General features: G+C 49.4%; 1 protein-coding gene across 11 annotated transcripts in view; it reads left to right on the top strand.

Annotated features, from left to right (window-relative positions):
* The window catches only part of MTMR3 (myotubularin related protein 3), a 1591444-nt gene that overhangs the window by 556137 nt on the left and 1016611 nt on the right, over positions 1 to 18696 (top strand). For all 11 annotated transcript variants that reach the window (XM_086943220.1, XM_086943217.1, XM_086943214.1 and 8 more), the window contains one exon: positions 2180 to 2262. In XM_086943220.1, the coding sequence (XP_086799346.1) occupies positions 2180 to 2262 (83 nt within the window). The remainder of the gene's footprint in view (positions 1 to 2179; positions 2263 to 18696) is intronic.

The raw sequence follows: 18696 nt of genomic DNA, 5'->3' as shown, positions 1-18696 counted from the left end.
TTGTGATTCAATGTTAATGAAGCAGATCTTTTTCACCCATTTTTCGGTTTTGTATTTCCTCATTTTTATCTCCTCCAAAGAGGTTTCTACCACAGAGACTCTTTCCATCAGAGTATTCTTTTTGGCTTCCAAGGCATAGCAAGTCTCCTGAATCTTTTCCTGATTTTTCTGTGATTGTGCAAATTTCCCTCTCATGTCCTATAATGGTGTTAAAAGCAACTTTGGCTGGCCTTCATGTCCCGTAGACTGCAGACAAGAAATCTGTAAGTGATTACCATGTAAGTGAGGTTGGTCCTCAGCTGCATCATGGGTGAACACTTGGAATCTATTACTGATTTCTAATGTCTCTCTACTTCCACCCTGCCTCCCCTATACTAGTAATGCTAATACTCTACATGACAGGCCTAAACTGCTTTTTATGTCTCGCCTGAGCCAGCGCATGCGCAGATCTGGCGAGACATTTAGTTAGTGGGCTTTAGAAATCCGACCACAAGCTTTTGCTTGTGTTCTAAAGGTTGCGGTTGCGGCCGAGGGCACACGCACAGCCGCCATCTGCCTTTCCTATCTCTTCCTCATTAAGAGTCATGCGCCATCTGGCTTTCCTTGTCATGGGGCGAACAAAGCAAAACCAAAGGGGATGATGGACGGAGTGTTGAACAATGCAAGCACTCACCCCCAGTCAACTGATCTGGGTTTAATCCATCATCTTTTTTTCATCTCACTCCGCCACCCCAGTTCAGACATGGCCATATGCAAATCAGTCTGATCCTGTGCCTCATAGGAACAGTCCAGCCCAAACTGCCAAGACTTCTCTTTCCTGGACCGGAAGCAAGCATCCTGGGACCGGTTTCTGGCTTATCAGCTGCCATCAGCCAGGCTAGCTTGAATCCAGTGGCAAAGTGAGCAAGGCACCCACGTCTCGCCTTTGGGACCTTATAAGTGTTTAGCCATGCAACAGGTGATGTTGTTGCACCAAGGATATTGTGCTGCATAACTAAATACTTATAATGCTTATTTGAAGTGGCTTAGGAGTTAGGAAGGAGTGATCCTCTTCCTTTTTCAACAGGACTTATGAAAAAGAGAAAGTGATTTTAAAGCGTAATGCTGTTTTGGCGGTTTTCCCCACTCAATCCTTAAAGTTGGTTAGTTCCCCAGATCAGTTTCGGGGCCAGTTGAATGGGGCTGTAAGGGAAACCTTAGAGGATTATTGTCTGCTGCTTTTATCTCCCACTGGCTCTCACATTATTTGTATAAGGCAGAAACCAAAATTGGTTTAACTCGCGGCAATGTGGTCAAAGTATGTTCCTAGTTTTTTAAGGAGTATCTAACATTAAAGGGATCACAAGCAACCTACTCCAAGCCCCTCACCACAGAAGGAGCTTTCTTTTTACCTGCTGTCTCTTTCCTGGTTTCAGGAGAGTTAGCAGTCTTGTGGATTTTTTCTTCCATTCCCCCTCTCAGCTACACTTTTGTTTATGCTCTGGGTTCTACTGGCTTATTTATATTCAACTATTTCTTTCACATTCATGCCTCTAATGATTTCATAGAACATCAGCTGTGTTACCTGGACATAGACCCTCCAGTAGATCATGCAAAATCTCTGCTGTTTCAATTGATGCTAACCTCTCTTCATTCTGCATGCTGACCGCCCAGCTGACATTGCAGAGCTTCTGTTTTGTATGTTTATCTTTCTTTACGCTAACCTGTGCATAATTGCTGTGGATTAAAATTAAAAAGTGATTCTTACAGTAAAAATGGCTTACTAAAATAACATGAGATGTGATCTATTAGCCCTTGTTCACAAAATACAATTTCCTTGATGACTGTATGTCGAGCCTATATCCACTAAGACCCTAATTTTCACGTGCCCTAAACTGCACTAATTTAACCCTACAAATTGATCCACAATTGTTGAAATTCAGATAAATCGGCCAGCAAAACGATGGATGAGCCAAAATATAATCGTGGCTTGAGCATTACTTTTCCAAAAAGTTGAAATCCTGGAATTTTGTCAAAATGAATAAACATGATAACTCACCTTTTGTCTGTGCCGGCAGAGTCTGAACTTAAAGCATTTCAGCTCTATGTTCTGTTCTTCAACTGATTGGACAGTGTCTTACCTTGAATGACCTTTGATTCATTGCAAGAGCTTACCTTTTTTTTTTTTTTTTTTAATTAGGTGCCTTTGCAGCTCATAGAGTCGGTTGAGTGTCGGGATATATTTCAACTGCATTTGACTTGCAAGGACTGCAAAGTTATCAGGTATGTGTCATTGCTTTTGTGCAAAGCAAATGTCAGTCTTTTTGACTGGAATGCCAAGCATTAGTGCAGCATGGAGCCTCTTTTCTGGGGGCAGTAGCTAAGTGCATATTAAACTCATTAATTCTGTGTCTAGAAGTCAAGTAGTAATGATGTTCTAGGAACTGAAATCACTATATCTCATTTGAATTCACAGTTGTGTTGAAAGAAAAATTATTTTACCAGGAACTATTGTCACAAATGGCAATAGATGTGTCACTTTCTAGGATGAACATGACACACGGTTCAGCTCCAGATTGAAGAGACTTGGCCTCCCAGATGATGTAGCACATTTTTCATCTGGTCATCAGGGATGTTCATTTGGTTCTGAAAATGTGTTACCCTTAACTCACTGCAATGCTCCATCCTACCCTTGACAGCAGTGTATTTATTACCGGACTAGGCAATATGACACAAGATGGAGACGGTCAATCAAAGCTGAAACCAACTGCCATTGACCCGCAAAAAAATCTCAGAACCGGGTCCACCTGCTAGGTTCACAGAATAATTCGAAAATGTTTTAATGAAGACCGACTACACTGATGTAAAAGCCTATCATAGTCAATCACAATATAATGGGGGCAAGAGGAAATGTGAAAAAATGCAAACCCTATTCCCAGTAACTAGACTTTCAGCAAGTAGTACTGAAAATCAGGAGCACAATACCAATATGTGTTGTTTTGGAAAAGGCCATACCTGCTAAGGGGTAGGTAACCCACACAAGCAGACGAAAGAGCCGAGAAGAAACTCAAAGCTGTAGGGTCCAGGACTTCCACGGATAACACAAGGGAGGGGCAAGGACAATAAGGCGACCAGATGTAGATCTAGTCGTAAATGAGACATTACACTCTCCACAGCAGAAATGGTAGCCCTGATGTCCTGAATAAAGGACTAGTATTTGTACCAAAAAAAAGTCATGGCCCCTTTGAATCACATACATAATTATATCCGTTTTTCATGAAGATCTGAGCTGCATTTTTTCTTTAATTCACAGTTCACCTCGTATCCTCCATATTCAAATACAGGAATAAAGAAAAAGTTGTAATCCTCCCAAAGTTCCCTTCCCGAGGTTTGCTCAACTGAGAAAACAGTTGTTAAATAAATTAAGGCATTTAAAAACCTCCCCTCCAGAGTAACAAGAATAAAGTGAAGCATCACACCATTTAAAAGAGAAAGGACATAGTGATAAAAGAACGCTGACAGAGGAGCAGCAATCATTGCACAGAGTAAAGAGGCTTACAGTAGTGAGGGTATTTGCCTTATTTTGCACAGCACCAGTTATAAAAGATTATACCAAGACCCAAACAGCTGGCTTTCAAGTCCAATCATGAGCCTGGTTTCCCAAAAATGTTGCTTGGTTGAATTGCATTTAATGAAAAATTTCCTAGTAAGCATGACAAAGTTTCAATTCTATTAAGAACGCAGAGGAGAGGATTATGCTAATCTTTCTTTAGTCCCCTTTAACAGCAGCTTCAACTTTCATTTAACATCAAACAACAACAAAAAACTAGCATTCCCATAGTGCTTGTAGTAGGGGTCCTCTACAGTCCACCAATAGGCAGTTCGCACTCTCCACTAAGGCATGTGCTTCCTGTGTAACCTCCTCTTTCTTGACTGCGACCATCCTGTCCTCGAGTCTCGTCAGTCCGTTTTGGAACCCTCAGAACCTGGAAGGGGCCAAAACAAGCCAATGACTGATCTCCAGGTACAACCCAGAAGCATCAATAGAGCATGGTGCAAATTATACCATAATATGAACATATGAACAGTACAAAACACTGACATCCTTTGTCCCCAAAGGGATCTTCAACTAAAGATTAAACAATATCAAAGCATATACTTATACCATACGCTAGATTCTGACGTCATCGCACAGAACATTCCATTAGGCAGAGAAGGAAGGTGGGGTGCGGAACATACCAAAAAGAAGAGGGAAAGTAAGGCAGGAAAGGGAACTAGGTTACAACATTCTCCTTGATGGATGTGCATCTTACTGGGTTGGGAACAGGACTCTCAAGCCCTAGGTCGCTGAAAGGAGGGAGGATGCAGCTGCCACAGGCTTGTCTGCCCAGCTCCTGGAGCACCAATCCGCTAGCACGTTAGAGGCTCCTGGGCGGTATTACGCCGTCACCGAAATGTTGTTGGGGAGACAAAATGTCCAAAGGTCCTTGGCCAAGTCAGCTAGAGCCTTGGACTTTGTTCCTCCGTGATGGTTGAAGTAACAGACCGCCAGACATTGTCTATCTTCAGGAGCACGTTGCAAGACACCTTGTCCTTCGTCCAGCACTTGATTGTGAAGGAGCCCGCCATCAATACTGTAGCCGACTTTCTTTGGCGGACCACTTTCCTCCTGTAGAGGAGTCCCTGCAGCGCGCTCCCCAACCTGACTTGCTGGCATCGGACTCTGACTTATTCTGGATCGCAGCCAAAGATGGCTCCGCCATTCCAGGCTTTCATATCATCCAACCACCACCACCACCACCTCATCTCCGTGCGCACTTCCTCCGTAATGGTCACCTGATGGGACTACTGCAGACCTCTGCGCAAGTGAGAGGCTTTCAGTTGCTGCAAAGCCCTGTAGTGGGGATTCCCTGTGGAAGATCGCCTGAATTGAAGAAGCAAAAAGGCTGCCTGTCTCAACGAGGCGGAGGAGCGAGCTAGCATTTGCCTCAGTTCTCTTCGTAATTTGGTCTTCTTCCTCGCTGGCAGACTCAATGCGGGTCACCAAATCTATGGTAAATCCTAGGAAGTTCACCTGTTTGGATGGGGTCAGGAGAGATTTCTTGGCATTGACTGCAAACCCTAAGTCCTGGAGGTGGTCTACCGCTTCTTGCAATTGCTGCGAGAGGCGAAGCGGGCATTGGTCTAGAAGCAGGATGTTGTCCAAGTCAATAATGACACGTTAGCCCTTGGCCCTTAATGTGTCCACTACTGGTTTGAGAATCTTGGTGAAGCACCAAGGGGCCCACCCTTAAATGGGTAAAGGGAGAAAGGCTCACCTGATGCAGCCGGAGGTTGGCCTCTGGCTGTTACTCAGCCACTGCGGCCTTTGTAGCCTTAACGCGATTGGTAGAACTCTGATCTGCCTGGACCTTGTGTTCTCTTGCCGCCTCTTTGAGGGCTTCGGGTATAAAATCGGCCAGTCGTGCGCCCTCTGCCACGACAGACCCCAACAAAAACCGAAGGTGGAAAACTTTAATGAATGACTGCGCCTTGTCCAAGGACGTAAACGTGGCTACCCGTTAGTGATAGATTCCTTACCTTGGAATTACCCCCAGGCATCAGACTGGATCCGTCAGCAATAGGCCTGCATGTCGTTGTTGTGTGGCTCCGCGTACGTAGTTGGCGTCCTAGTCATCGAGATGACGTCGTCTGAGCTACTTAGACATACCCATGCGTGCTGGCGTCAGTTCTTTCTTTTTCCGCTCCAGCATGCGCAGATCCGGAGGGAGCGGTACCCCCAGTCACTTTTTGACTGAGTTATTTTTGGGACTTTTTTCTCTGTTTTTTTTAGTCTTTTTATGCATGATGTCATTGATGGACCCGCACCGTTATAGTCTCTACTGCTTGGGGCGCGACCACGACTCCGAGCGGTGCCCCGAATGCCGGGCCATAGCTATAAAAACTTTGCAGGAGCTTTCCCGAAAGTTGCGGGAGGCCCTGGAGTCTATCACCATCGTTCGACGAAGTCTTGGCACTATGAGTCAGGTAAGGTGAAGCACAAAAAGTCGAAGAAGCGTTGTCGCTCTTTACCTTCCCCTAGCCTGTCGCGTGACATGGCTGAGGGTGTGGATGGTGCCACCAACTTGGCTCCGGTGGAGCCTGCGCCGTTGCCAATGGCCTACCCGCCCTTCCCGGGTCCGTCGGCGACTCCGGCCCAGCTACAGTATTCCTGTCAGCCAATGCCCGCCTTTTTGGCCCGTCGGGCCCAGCGGAACTCTTTCGGGCCCTGCGGGTCCGACTGGGGGTCCTCGCTCTTCTTCGTTTCCTGCTCCGGCCCGACATCCTTGACGACTCCTGTCTCGACGCCGCAAGACCCCCATGGATACATGCATGGATCCCAGCCGATGTCGGGTGGCCTCGCACAACCTCCATTGACATTGACGTCTACGACACCGGCGTCGGTCGGCTCCATGGCCGACCCCGTCCCCGGCTTCCGCCCCGACGTGGAGACGGCGCCATACCGGTGTCGATCGATGCAGATGGGGTTATTCTATCCCTTTCTCCATCCGCCTCCCTCTTTTTCGCCTGCCAGGCAGGTTGGGCAGGAAGGGGAGGACTGGGAGGGGTCTGAGGACCCTCCCGCAGCCCAGTGCAAGTTCGACCCGGACTGTGAAGAGGAATTAGAGGATGCAGGTGACATGGATTTTACTCCAGAACCTGGCACACTGTCTCCTACCGTGGCTACATATACTGTGGTGTTGCGTAGCGCAGCTGAGGTGCTCCTCCTAGTGCTTCCTACGGTGGCAGTGAGGACTAAACCCCCTGACAGGAGTGCTCCGGCCAGCGCCTTCCTCTATGGAGCTGCTGTTGCCCTTTAATGATACACTTTGGGACGTTGTTTTGGGCACCTGGTCCAGGCCAACACAGGAGCTCCTGTGGATAAGAACGTGGCTCGACGCCATCGCCAGGCCGACCCCATTTTCCTCTTCCAACACCCAACCTGAGAGCTTGGTTGTCCAAGCCTCTGCGTCCCCAAGCACATTCCCTTCCGCACCTCAGGACAGGGAATCCAAGAAACTGGAGCAGTTTGGGAAGAAACTGTTTACTTCTGCCAGTTCAGGGCTGCGATCTGGGAACACAGCATGCCTCTTGGGCCATTATTCCCATTCTGTGTGGGACACAGTTGCGAAGGTGCTGCCTCAGTGTCCAGAGGAGGCCCGGACGGTGCTCTCCCAAGCTATTGCTGAAGGGAGAGATGCAGCCAAGTTCACTATTTGCTGTGGCCTTGATACTGCCGACTCGCTGAGCAGGGTGATTTCCATGACAGTGGTGCTAAGCCGCCATGCCTGGCTGAGGACCAACTGGTTTTTCCAGGGATGTCCAGAAGACTCTGATGGACATGCCCTTTGATGGCACTTGCCTTTTTGGCAACAAGGCAGACCGTGTGTTGGAGCGTTTCAAGGACCCGTTTGTCTCAGAGCAACAGTCCTGCGCAGCGACAGTCTCAGCGCAGCCGCAGACGTGGGACCCGCAGAGGTGGGTCACAGGGCCAGCGGGCGGGTCAGTCCACCACCTCCCCTGCCGCCACTGCCTTCAACCTTCTTAGTCCAGTGTTTCAGGCACACCAAAACGCCAGTGGGTGGCAGGATCCGCCAACACCTCCCCCACTGGCGCACAATCAACTTGGACAGGTGGGTTTTGCAGATAGTCCGAAGAGACTACTCCCTCCCCTTCGAGACTACCCCTCCAGCCATGCCACCTCAGTACCACCACAAGTCAGGGGATCACTTGGTACTTCTCCAACAGGAAGTTGCGGCCCTCTTGGCTAAGGGTGCCATTGAGCGTGTTCAGACGCCTGAGGTAGGTCGTGGTTGTTACTCCCACTATTTCCTGGTTCCAAAGAAGGACAAGGGCATGCATCCTATCTTAGACCCTCGGAGCGTCAATCTCTTCCTCCGGAAGGAAAAGTTCAAGATGTTCACACTTACTTAGGTCTGGTCTGCCGCAGACCCGCAAGACTGGATGGTAGCGTTGGACTTGCAGCATGCCTATTTTTATATCCCCGTCCTGCCGGCCCACCGGCATTACCTGCTGTTCACGGTAGCCCACAAGCATTTTCAGTGCACTCTGCTCCCTTTCAGCTTTACCAGCACCCCTTGGGTGTTCACAAAAGTGATGGCGGTGGTCGCAGCTCATCTGCACAGATCACAGGTTTCAGTCTCCCCCATCTCGACGACAGGCTGTTGAAGGCGGGCTCACCAAAGGCAGTCGTCTCCCACATCCAGACTACGGCCGACCTCCTGCATTTGCTGGGGTTCTCCATCAATGTGACGAAGTCGCACCTGGTTCCCTCTCAGAAGCTCTTGTTTATCGGAGCGATTCTGGACATGGCGCAGTTTCTGGTTTATCCTCCCGGACAGCGAGTCCGGGAAATTCGAACTTTGATTCTGATCTTTTGGCCCTTGTCTTGCATTTGTCAGGATGACCTTGAGGCTGCTGGGCCTCATGGCCTCCTGCATCCTGCTGACCAATCATGCCAGGTACCGTCTCTGCTGAGTATGTCCAGATCTTGGAGGGCACTGCTCAGCGGTTGTAGTGGTGGCTCACGAACCAACATTGGGTCAGTGGCAGATCCCTCTCCCTTTCCCAACCAGAGCACACAGTGGTGACGGATGCATCTCTCCTGGGATGGGGCGGCCATATGGAAGAGGCGGAGATCAGATGTCTCTGGCAGTGTCCAGGCTCCATATCAACTTTCTGGAGCTCCGGGCGATCCTACTTGCACTGAAGGCATTCCTTCCGTCTGTCAAGGGGAGAATAGTACAGGTGTACACAGACAACACCACCGCTGTGTGGTATTGCAACAAGCAAGGAAGGGTGGGGTTGTGGACCCTATGTCAGGAGGCTCTGCGTCTCTGGAACGTCAAGGCATTCCCTTGACGGGTCAACACTTGGCAGGTTCCTTGAACACCAGGGCGGACAAACTCAGCCGCAGCTGCATGATGGATCACGAATGGCGTCTGCACTCGGAGGTGGCGCAAGGGCTCATTTAACAGTGGGGAGAGCCTTGGTTAGATCTTTTCGCTACCGAAGAGAACGCGCAATGTCATCTCTTCTGCGCATTGGAATTTCCAAGGCAACACTCACTCGGCGACACTTTTTGTCACGAGTGAAGCTGCCTTCTATTGTACGCCTCTCCGGCTATACCACTTCTACCCAGAGTGCTGAAGAAGATCAGGCGGGACTGGGCCAAAGTTATTCTTGTGGCCCCGGACTGGGCTCGGAAAGTTTGGTATCCGGAGCTACTCAGTATGAGCATGTATCCCCCGATCCGGCTGCCTCTTCGGGAGGAACTTCTTTCGTAGCAGCAGGGGACGGTACTTCACCTGAACCTGTCCAGCCTCCACCTACATGCTTGGAGGTTGAGCAGCAACAGTTGATTCCGTTTGACTTGCCTCCTGAAGTCTGTGATCTCATTCTGGCAGCCAGGCGTCCCTCCAATAAATCGGCATACGCCTGCAGGTGGAACAAATTTGTGGCCTGGTGCACAGCAAAGTCTGTGGATCCCCTTTCTGCCCTTCTTTCACAAGTCCTTTTGTTCCTTCTTTCTCTGGCCCAGCAGGGCTCTGCTCTGGGCACTATTAAGGGCTATCTCTCTGCAATTTCAGCTTTTCTCAGGCTCCCTGATCAGCCCTCTCTTTTCAAGTCCCCTGTAGTAAATAGATTTCTCAAAGGCATTACACACCTTTTCCCTCCTGTTCTGTTTGTTATGCCGCAGTGGGACTTGAATCTAGTTCTTACTTATTTGATGTGTGCTCCTTTTGAACCACTTCACAACTGTCCTCTTTGTGTACAGACTTTGAAGACTGCTTTCCTGGTGGTCATCACCTCCGTTAGGCGCGTGAGTGAGCTCCAGGCTCTTTCCTGTAAGCCTCCCTTTCTGTCGGTTCATCCAGATAAGGTTGTGCTTCGCACTCGCCCTTCCTTCTTGCCAAAGGTTGTCACTGCCTTCCACATCGGGCAAACTATCACCGTGACCACTTTCTTTCCCGCCTTCGCACCCTTCGAGAGAGGAAGAGAGGCTCCACCGTCTGGACCCAAAACGTGCGCTCTCATTGCACACAACAGTTCCGGGTGGGTGACCAGCTCTTTGTTGGCTACGTAGATGCTAAGAAAGGCCGGGCTGTACACAAGAGGACCATCTCCGGCTGGGTCGTCTTGTGCATCAAGGCATGTTATTCTCTGGCTAAAAAGGAACCTTTGGTGGGGTTGCACTCCCATTCTACCAGGGCGACGGCAGCTTCTACTGCATTGGGACGTGTTGTCCACCTGCAAGACATCTGTCAGGCAGCCACGTGGGCCTCGCTGCACACTTTTACTAAGCATTATTGCCTTGACAGTCCAGTCCGGAGAGACAGCTTCTTTGGCCACCAGGGTTGGTATTGCTGGGGTATCTATTCTATTCTAAGGTAAGGCTCTATCACTAACGTGTTTCTTTCAGATGAGCAAGTTACTTACCTTCGGTAGCAATACATCTGTAAGAAACATTAGTTAGTGATAGATTCCTTACCGCCCCACCCATCCTCCCCGTTATGCAAACTGATTTCTAGAGTTAAGGTTATCCCTTTCAGGGCCCTAGTTTCAATGCACCAGTGGTCAGTATCTTGCATGGCTCTGCGTTCCTAGTGTGGAAAGTCATGTACAGAACTGACGTCGGCACCCATGGACGCGTCTAAGTATCTCCGACTACGTCTTCTCGGCGACTACGACGCTAATGATGTACGCGGAGCCGCACGACGACGCCTACCAACACGCAGGGGTACTGCTGACAAAAACTTTTGCCGGGGGTAATTCTAAGGTATGGAATCTGTACCTAACTAATGTTTCTTACAGATTTACTGTTACCGAAGGTAAATAACTTGTTTGTCAACTCTTTAATGAACGGGTCCCTGAAGAGAGCGCCTTGAGCTACTGTGCCCGCCTTGGAAGAGGCTAAATCCCCCGTTTGGGGTCCATTTTTAGGAGAAAGGAGCATTACCTCTCTGTAGAGAGGGTGCAATTAGCATTGCCCAAGAAGACTATTGCGTGTTGCGCTCAGTTTGAGACTTTTCCTGGGGAAAGGGGGTACCTATCAGTTTGGCCTCTTACGCCAACTCCAAGATCTTCGTAATGGGGCCTGATATATCTAGTAACTTATCCTGATAGGATTTCCATGACCGGCTATCCCCTTTTTTGGGTCCCGGACATACTTTTAAAGGAAAGTGGCCATTTTTGGGTCAACCTCTGGTGATGCCGCCACCTGGCCCGGTAGGGCGGAACGGGGGCACTGTGCCCTCAGGCAAGTCTGTACCTCCTTCTCTAGGAGCTTGCGCAGGTGCCCTGCTATGAACGCCGAAACCTTAGAGGTGGGTGTTCACTCCAAGGACCAGGGATGTATTAGGTCCTCAGGGTACAACATGTCGGAGATATCCTCCGATTCCTTGGCCCTATTCGTGGCAAGGGTACTATAGGGCGCCAGGGTCTATAAGGACCTGACTCATCCGCTGATTTCTCTAGGGAGTCTTCCCGAACCTCATGAGGAGTGGGAATCTCTGGGGTGTCTGTAGTGTGCTGCAAGCCTGCCTCTGATCTTGCTAGGAAAGCTCTTTTCAAGCGCTCAAAGGCAGCCACGTCCATGCCTAACTCGCTTTTCCACTTTGAGCGCGCTGGGGTCGCTCTGCCTGGCAAGCATATGCAATTTGCATTCTGAGGCATTAAGAAGGGCCCATGGCTTCTACCACTGCCTGGTGGATGGAACCGCATCGCTGAACTAGTCGTTCAGGGGAAGAACTTGCAGAGACTCCTCATCTGCATATTCATCTTCCATGATGGTAGACTTCAAGCGGATGCAGACAGGGCAAAGGTAGGTACATTGTACGTTAGGTGGTGAACCGTGTTTTTGGCACGCTCTCTGCGCTAGTAGGAGACCTAATGCAGGTTGGGGTTAATTTCCTTTTGAATAAATCACTAGTTTTGTGTCCGCTGAGCGTGCTAGCTGGATACCCCCATCCGCTAAGGGGGCGACTCACCCTTGGCTTGAACCAGGTGTCTGGACAGTCCGGGCCCGCCCTCTACCAGCCATGTGGCACTGAAGTGCGCTCTCACCCCTCACGGCGTTAACTACTGACCCGCGATGTGGGCGGCAGACTGAACCACCAAGTGTGAGCGGAAGCGTTTCAGGCACAGTGTCTAACTCTCAATGATTCCGATGACTAGAGCGGCAAGGATCAACGAGACGCAGACACGAATGTGCCCCCCCCTGCGCTCCCGATCCGTACTGCGCCATCTGTGAGGCGGGGCGTGAGCGAAGCTTCGAAATCGCTCCCGCATCACTGAGAAAATTCCGTGACGAATGAAAACCAACGAGCCAACCCAAGCGGGCCGCTATCGCGCAGCACAAATACACAAAACAAGGCAATTACCAAAAATTATAGCTGAAATTCCCTCTCAACCCATTACAAGTGAGAGGGTAAAGACTTCTTAACTGCTGGCAGCATGAAAGAAAGAGGTTACACAGGAAGCACATGCCTTAATGGAGGATGTGGACTGCTTATTGGTGGACTGTAGATGACCCCTACTGCAAGCACTACGGAATGCTAGTTTTTTCGTTGTTTGATGTTAAATGAAAATTGAAGCTGCTGGTAAAAGGGAATAAAGAAAGATGAGAATAATCCTCGCCTCCAGTCCTGCCCTAGAATTTTCAGACAGGAAACTTAATAGCAGGCACCAGTAACCTCTCATTTCTATAAACACCTATTGACCTAAATGAACTACATCATGGACTTAGCCAAAAATAAATCCTACTTCGAACACATTTTATTGACTTTTATAATTGCAAATCAGAACATCTGAGCAAAATGAGACATTTACTTCATCTGTAGAATATATCCGAAAATATCATTAGTCCCCGTCACTTCATGAACATCCTGGGCTAAAAAACCTAATACAATAATACATATATCAACCAATATCTAACTATGCACCATATCATGATAAAGTATTGTCTTGGCCTCTTGCATCCATGGTATAGATGATTTGACAAAACTGTTATCCCTCTATGCATGTTCATATGTTATCTCTTTTTCTATTTGACAGTCTGCTGTTTTGTGTGACTCGAGCTGAATATTTCTGTAGGTGGCCCACCTCTGCCATATTTTACTGTGTTTCTGTGGACATCCATATGCGATAAAGACATAAAGTTCCAATTCATGCTAAAGTTCATGACTTTTTTCCAGAGCATTATAGGGGGTGGGGTTTTTGGTTGTCTTGGTTTTTAGCGAGTTCTTCTCCAGGCGTCTGCAGGTGCGTCTGGCTTCTTGGAGAGTGGTGGTGAACCAGGCAGCTTCCTGAATTGTACAGTTTGGGGCCCCTTTTCAGGTAGAGGCGTTGGGAGGTCCACCAGTATCAACTGGGACAGGACTTCTTAAGCCCATTTCCAACACCAATGTGTTTCAGGTGGAGAAGAGCTGTCTTACAGCTCTTGGTGAGGCTAGTGGGCTGGATTCTTCGCCAGCCTCAGGTTTGCGGTCTCCCCCTAGTCTTGGCACGGAGGCAAGTTCCTGCTTTGTAGACATGTTGAGGAAAGTGGCTGCAGTTTTAGACTGGTCACTGCCCACAGTGCAGACGTCTATAAACCCTTTGTTGGAAATCCTTTGCCAGGGACAGATGGGAGAAGGCCCAATTTGATATTTTGTTAGGTGCCTGGGCCAAGCCTGAGTTGGGGGTTTCAGTGGATCGTGATATTGCACATAGGCATTTCCCTGCACCTGGGGACCCAGTTTGTTTACATAGACATCCTTCCACTAGTGGCCTAATGACTCAGGCTGCAACTTCGTCTCAGGATGTATATTCTACTCCTAAAACCCCAGTGGATAAGGATGCTAGGGGTCATGATTCTTGTGGTAAGCACATATTTGCTCCAGCCAGCTCAGCATTGAAAGCCACCAACACGTCTTGTGTGTTGGGGCGCTTTTCCCATGCTTTATGGGATTCTTTACATAACATGCTCCAATTTCTTCAGGATAATCTCTGTGCTGAGTTAGGCAACTTGATTAGAGATGGTCAGCAGGCTGCTAGGCTTACCATAAGGTGTGGCATGGACACAACTGGTTCTGAGGGTCGGCCCATGGCATCTGAAGTGGCGTTGAGGCGTTGGGCATCTTCAGGCATGCCGGAAGCTATCCATTCTGCTTTGAGCGACATACCTTTTGATCTTGCCCACCTTTTTTGGGATCAAGCAGATGTAACGTTAAGACTCGTCCATGGAAGGCAGAGTACTACAGAGTCGTAGTCCTACATTTTCTACTGTTGCTTTGTCTGTCCCTAGGCTTGGGATATATGCTTTTGTTGATCAAGGAGTAGCCTTATTAGGATGTTGTATATGCCCGGTTTCGGTTCCAGTACTACCACAAGTACTCCGGTGAAGAGTGGTGGTTATAACCTCAGTTTCATTTTCTTTTTTATTTGTGTACTGAGAGGGAGGTTCCCTTTGTTCGCTGACCTCTGAGGCTGAACTTTCTGCTCAAGAGGCTATCATTGAGAGGTTACTTCCCGTATGGCAGCGGATCTGTTGTATGTTTCTTTGAAACAGTCCAGTATGCAAGGTGCATGGCTTTCTTCTTCAGTGTTCTTTTAGAGACATGGTTATGCCAGTTATAGGCTGGTGTAGAGTGACTCTTTGGTTCTACTCTTGAAGTAATCGATGCTTCGGCAAGTTAAAGTGTTGCTCTGGCTCCGAGTATATGCTTGCATTATTTGAATGCTATTTGCTTGAGAGTTCTTACTTTATGGCGAAGGAACAGTGTCTAGTGAAGGCATAAATATTACCTCAACTGCAGCCAATTCCTATCCCTGCTCCATATTGTGGTACTGTAAATTGGCGACCAAAGGTTTATGATGCATGGGTTGGGCTAACTTGTCCCAAGACCAATGTAAATTTGATAGCTTTTTGTTCTTGACCTCAGACAATATGTCCTGGGGTGTAGGGCCGTTTTCGTCTCCAACAAGGCTGTCAATCGGTATGCAACCGTTACAACGCAACTTTTACAATGCATACTGTTACAACGCACACCATTACATAGCAGATGCTATTACAACGCATGCCATTACAACGTAAGTATAGGTAAGTATATCATTTTATTTAACCTTTTTTTTAATTACCAAAATATTAAAAATAAATTAAATAAATTAATAAAAGTAATTTCTGATAGATACATCTGCTGTGTGGATTCCTCACCTTGTGAATATCCCCTTGCGGCAGCAACATTCGGAAATTCTTTTTCGTAGCCTCGCGCCGACGTGGATAGGACGTCACAGAGACACGGCTCCGCTCGCGACTCCGCTGACGTCACCGACGCCTATAATAGGCCCACGCCGGCGTGATGACATCAGTTCCCTTTTTTCCGCGTCGTCGACGCTAACGGTTATCGGGAATCTCTGTAGCCTATTGGTACTTTGTTGCCATTTTGTTACTTAATTCTGCTTCTCTGTATCCTGTCTCTTAGACGATGTCATCCAAGAAGACCGGCTTCAAGCCCTGCAGGGAGTGCGGCAAAATGATGTCCATTACCGACCCCCATGAGGACTGCATCTGGTGCTTAAGTTCCGACCATGATGTGGAGGATTGTTCTTCGTGTCGGAAGATGAATCCGAAGGCCCTGAGGGAGAGAGAAGCCAAACTTCTGGTTGCGAAGGTGAAAGCTGGAAAGGAGAAGTCGTCGAGGTCTCGTTCTCGAAGGGCGAGGTCGAGATCTGCTTCTCGAGAGAGGTCGTCTTCGAAGTCGGCGTCGGATCATGTTTCGAAGTCGAAGAAGAAGCACAAGAAGAGGAGACATGAGTCCCGACGTCGCTCTGGTAAGGAGTCGGGCTCGAGGTCGAGGTCACCGAAGAAGGTACGTTCGAAGGTGGTTACCCTCGAAGTCTCCGAGCATGAAGGTGAGGCCTCGCCTTCTGAGTCGCGTGGGCGGTCTCCATCTCCGGCTCCGAATGCTTCACCGGTTCCGAATCAGTCTCCAGCGCCGTCCCCGGCCCGAGAAGAGGAAGAGGCCCGGGAGGATGTTGATTCTGCGCCTGTTGATGAGCCGAGTTCAATCCCTCCTCCGGACCGGCCTGATGGTTTTCAGCCGCCCTTTCCTGCTCCAGGCCAGGACCCTTCAGCGTTTCTTAACGCAATGTATGGTGTCTTCTCAAGGGCGTGGTACCCCTCTGGTGCACCTTCGGGTCCCATGGGTCCTTTGGCTTTCAGCCTGGGAGTTCCTCACTCCTATCCTCCGGCTCCGTTTATGCCTTACATGCCGGCTCCGACGCCGCATTGGCAATTCCCGGCTCCGCCGAAGTCGTCGACGCCGATTCCGGCGTCGCCTGATCCTGTTCATCCTCGTGGGCATTCTTCTGTGCCGTCGGATTCGATACCGGCGCCGGTCCCGAATCCGTCGAAGCCGCTGGTGGATCCGGCTGCGAGGCGTGTAAAGGAGAGGTCAAGAAGAGAAGCACAACGCCTTTTGGAGGAGCAGAGTTATATGGGCTCTCAGTCTGACGTTGAAGAAGGTGAACTAGAGGAGAGCTGTTTTGAGGAATTGGCGGATTCTGGGACCCTTGATTTCTCTCCAGAGTGGGAGTTGCCCTCAGGCTCAGGTGCTCCTTCTAAGGATATCCAGCCTTACCATCTGGTTATGAGAAAAGCTGCTGAGCTTCTTCAATTGACTCTGCCTACAGTGGAGTTCAAGTCTAATCTCCTCACAGAAGTCTTGCATTCACCAAATTCTGTGGTTGAGCCTTTACTTCCATTCAATGATGCCTTGACTGATCCTATTATGGAAGTTTGGAAGAAACCTTTGTCTGCTCCTGCGGTGTCAAAGAGTGTTGCAAGGAGGTACAGGGCCGCTCCTGAGGACCCGGCTTTTCTGTCTTCACATCCTTCGCCGGAGAGCCTAGTCATTCAGGCTGCCTGTTCAAAGAAGAGTCTTAGTGCCTTTCCGCAGGTTCCTTGTGAGAAGGAGGCAAAGAAACAGGACCAGGTGGCAAAAAAGACCTTTTCATCGGCTAGTATGGCCTTAAAGTCAACTAATGCCACATGCCTCATGGGGAGGTATGTTCATGCCCTGATGGACTCCTTACGTATCCTGGCTCCTAAAATTCCTGACGCAAACCGAAAGGATTTTGAGGAGGTGATTAATGACACTCAGGCGGCTGCCCGCCAGGTAATTCAAAGTGGTCTGGACACTGCTGACTCTGTGGCTCGTATTATGGGCACCGCTGTTGCAACAAGGAGATCTGCCTGGTTGAAGTCATCGGACTTTTCGGCTGATGTTCAGGCGACTCTGCTTGATCTCCCCTTTGATGGCTCAGGTCTCTTTGGGAAAAAGGCGGATACGGCTCTTGAGCGGTTCAAGGATTGCAGGGCAACAGCGAAGTCCTTGGGCCTCCAGATCAGGGGCGCTTCTTCCGGCAGAAGGTTCAGGGGCTTTGGTCGCTCCTTTCGGAATTACCGGCAAGGCCAACAGCAGCAGCAGCAACAGCAGCAGCAGCAAAATTCAATGTACAGATCGTACAGGGGAAAACAAAGAGCGCGTCCTCGTGGACGTCAGCCCTCCTCTTCCTCCACCTCTTCCAACCCCCCTGCCGCAGAAAAGCAGCCCTAGATCCGCTATTCAGGATCATGTGAGTCCGGTTGGGGGTCGGCTTACCCATTTTCTACAGGATTGGGAAGCGGTTACGGCAGATCTTTGGGTTCTCAATCTTGTAGAAAATGGGCATGCCCTTCCCTTTCGGGAATTCCCCCCCTGTTTCCCCTCCTTGTCAAGGTTTTTGCACCCAGGAACATCTGTCTCTTCTGCAGGAGGAGGTTCTAACTCTGTTACGAAAGGGTGCGATAGAGGTGGTCCCAGAGCAGGAAAGGGGTCAGGGATGCTACTCCCGGTATTTCCTGATCCCCAAGAAGGATGGCAGGCTTCGTCCTATCCTGGACCTCAGGATCTTGAATCTCTATCTGAAGCAGGAGAAATTCAAGATGCTCACCCTTGTTCAGGTTCTTCAAGCGTTGATGGAAGGAGACTGGATGGTGTCGCTCGACTTGCAGGATGCGTATTTCCACATCCCAATCCTGAAGTCGCACAGGAAGTATCTCCGTTTCACGGTTGGGTCGCAGCACTACCAGTTTGCGGTCCTTCCGTTTGGTCTTACTACTGCGCCTCGAGTCTTCACCAAGGTGATGGCGGTGGTGGCAGCTCATCTCAGGAGATCGGGGATACCTGTGTTCCCGTATCTAGACGACTGGCTGATCAAAGCGGAGTCGTCGGAGAAGGTGCTCCATCATCTGCAGGAGACAACTCAGTTGTTGTTCAGGTTGGGTTTTTCGATAAATGTACCCAAGTCTCACCTGGTGCCCTCCCAGCGCAACCTGTTCATAGGTGCCGTACTGGACACTACTGTTTGTCGTGCATTCCCTCCTCCTCAAAGGATTCGCGACATACAGGAAATGATTCCTTTGTTTTACCCTGGAGCGGTCGTTCCAGTCCTGAAGATCCTTCGCCTGCTCGGTCTGATGGCTTCTTGCATTCTCCTGGTCAACCATGCACGCTGGCACATGAGGGCACTCCAGTGGTGTCTCCGCAGGCAGTGGTATCAGCACAACGGAGATCTCGGGGAGTCGGTGAAGATCTCTGGAGAAACTGCAGCGGATCTGTCTTGGTGGAGCGT

Source organism: Lissotriton vulgaris, chromosome 11, assembly GCF_964263255.1.
Source record: "Lissotriton vulgaris chromosome 11, aLisVul1.2, whole genome shotgun sequence".
Lineage (NCBI taxonomy): Eukaryota > Metazoa > Chordata > Amphibia > Caudata > Salamandridae > Lissotriton > Lissotriton vulgaris.
This window is presented reverse-complemented; position numbering and strand designations above follow the sequence as displayed.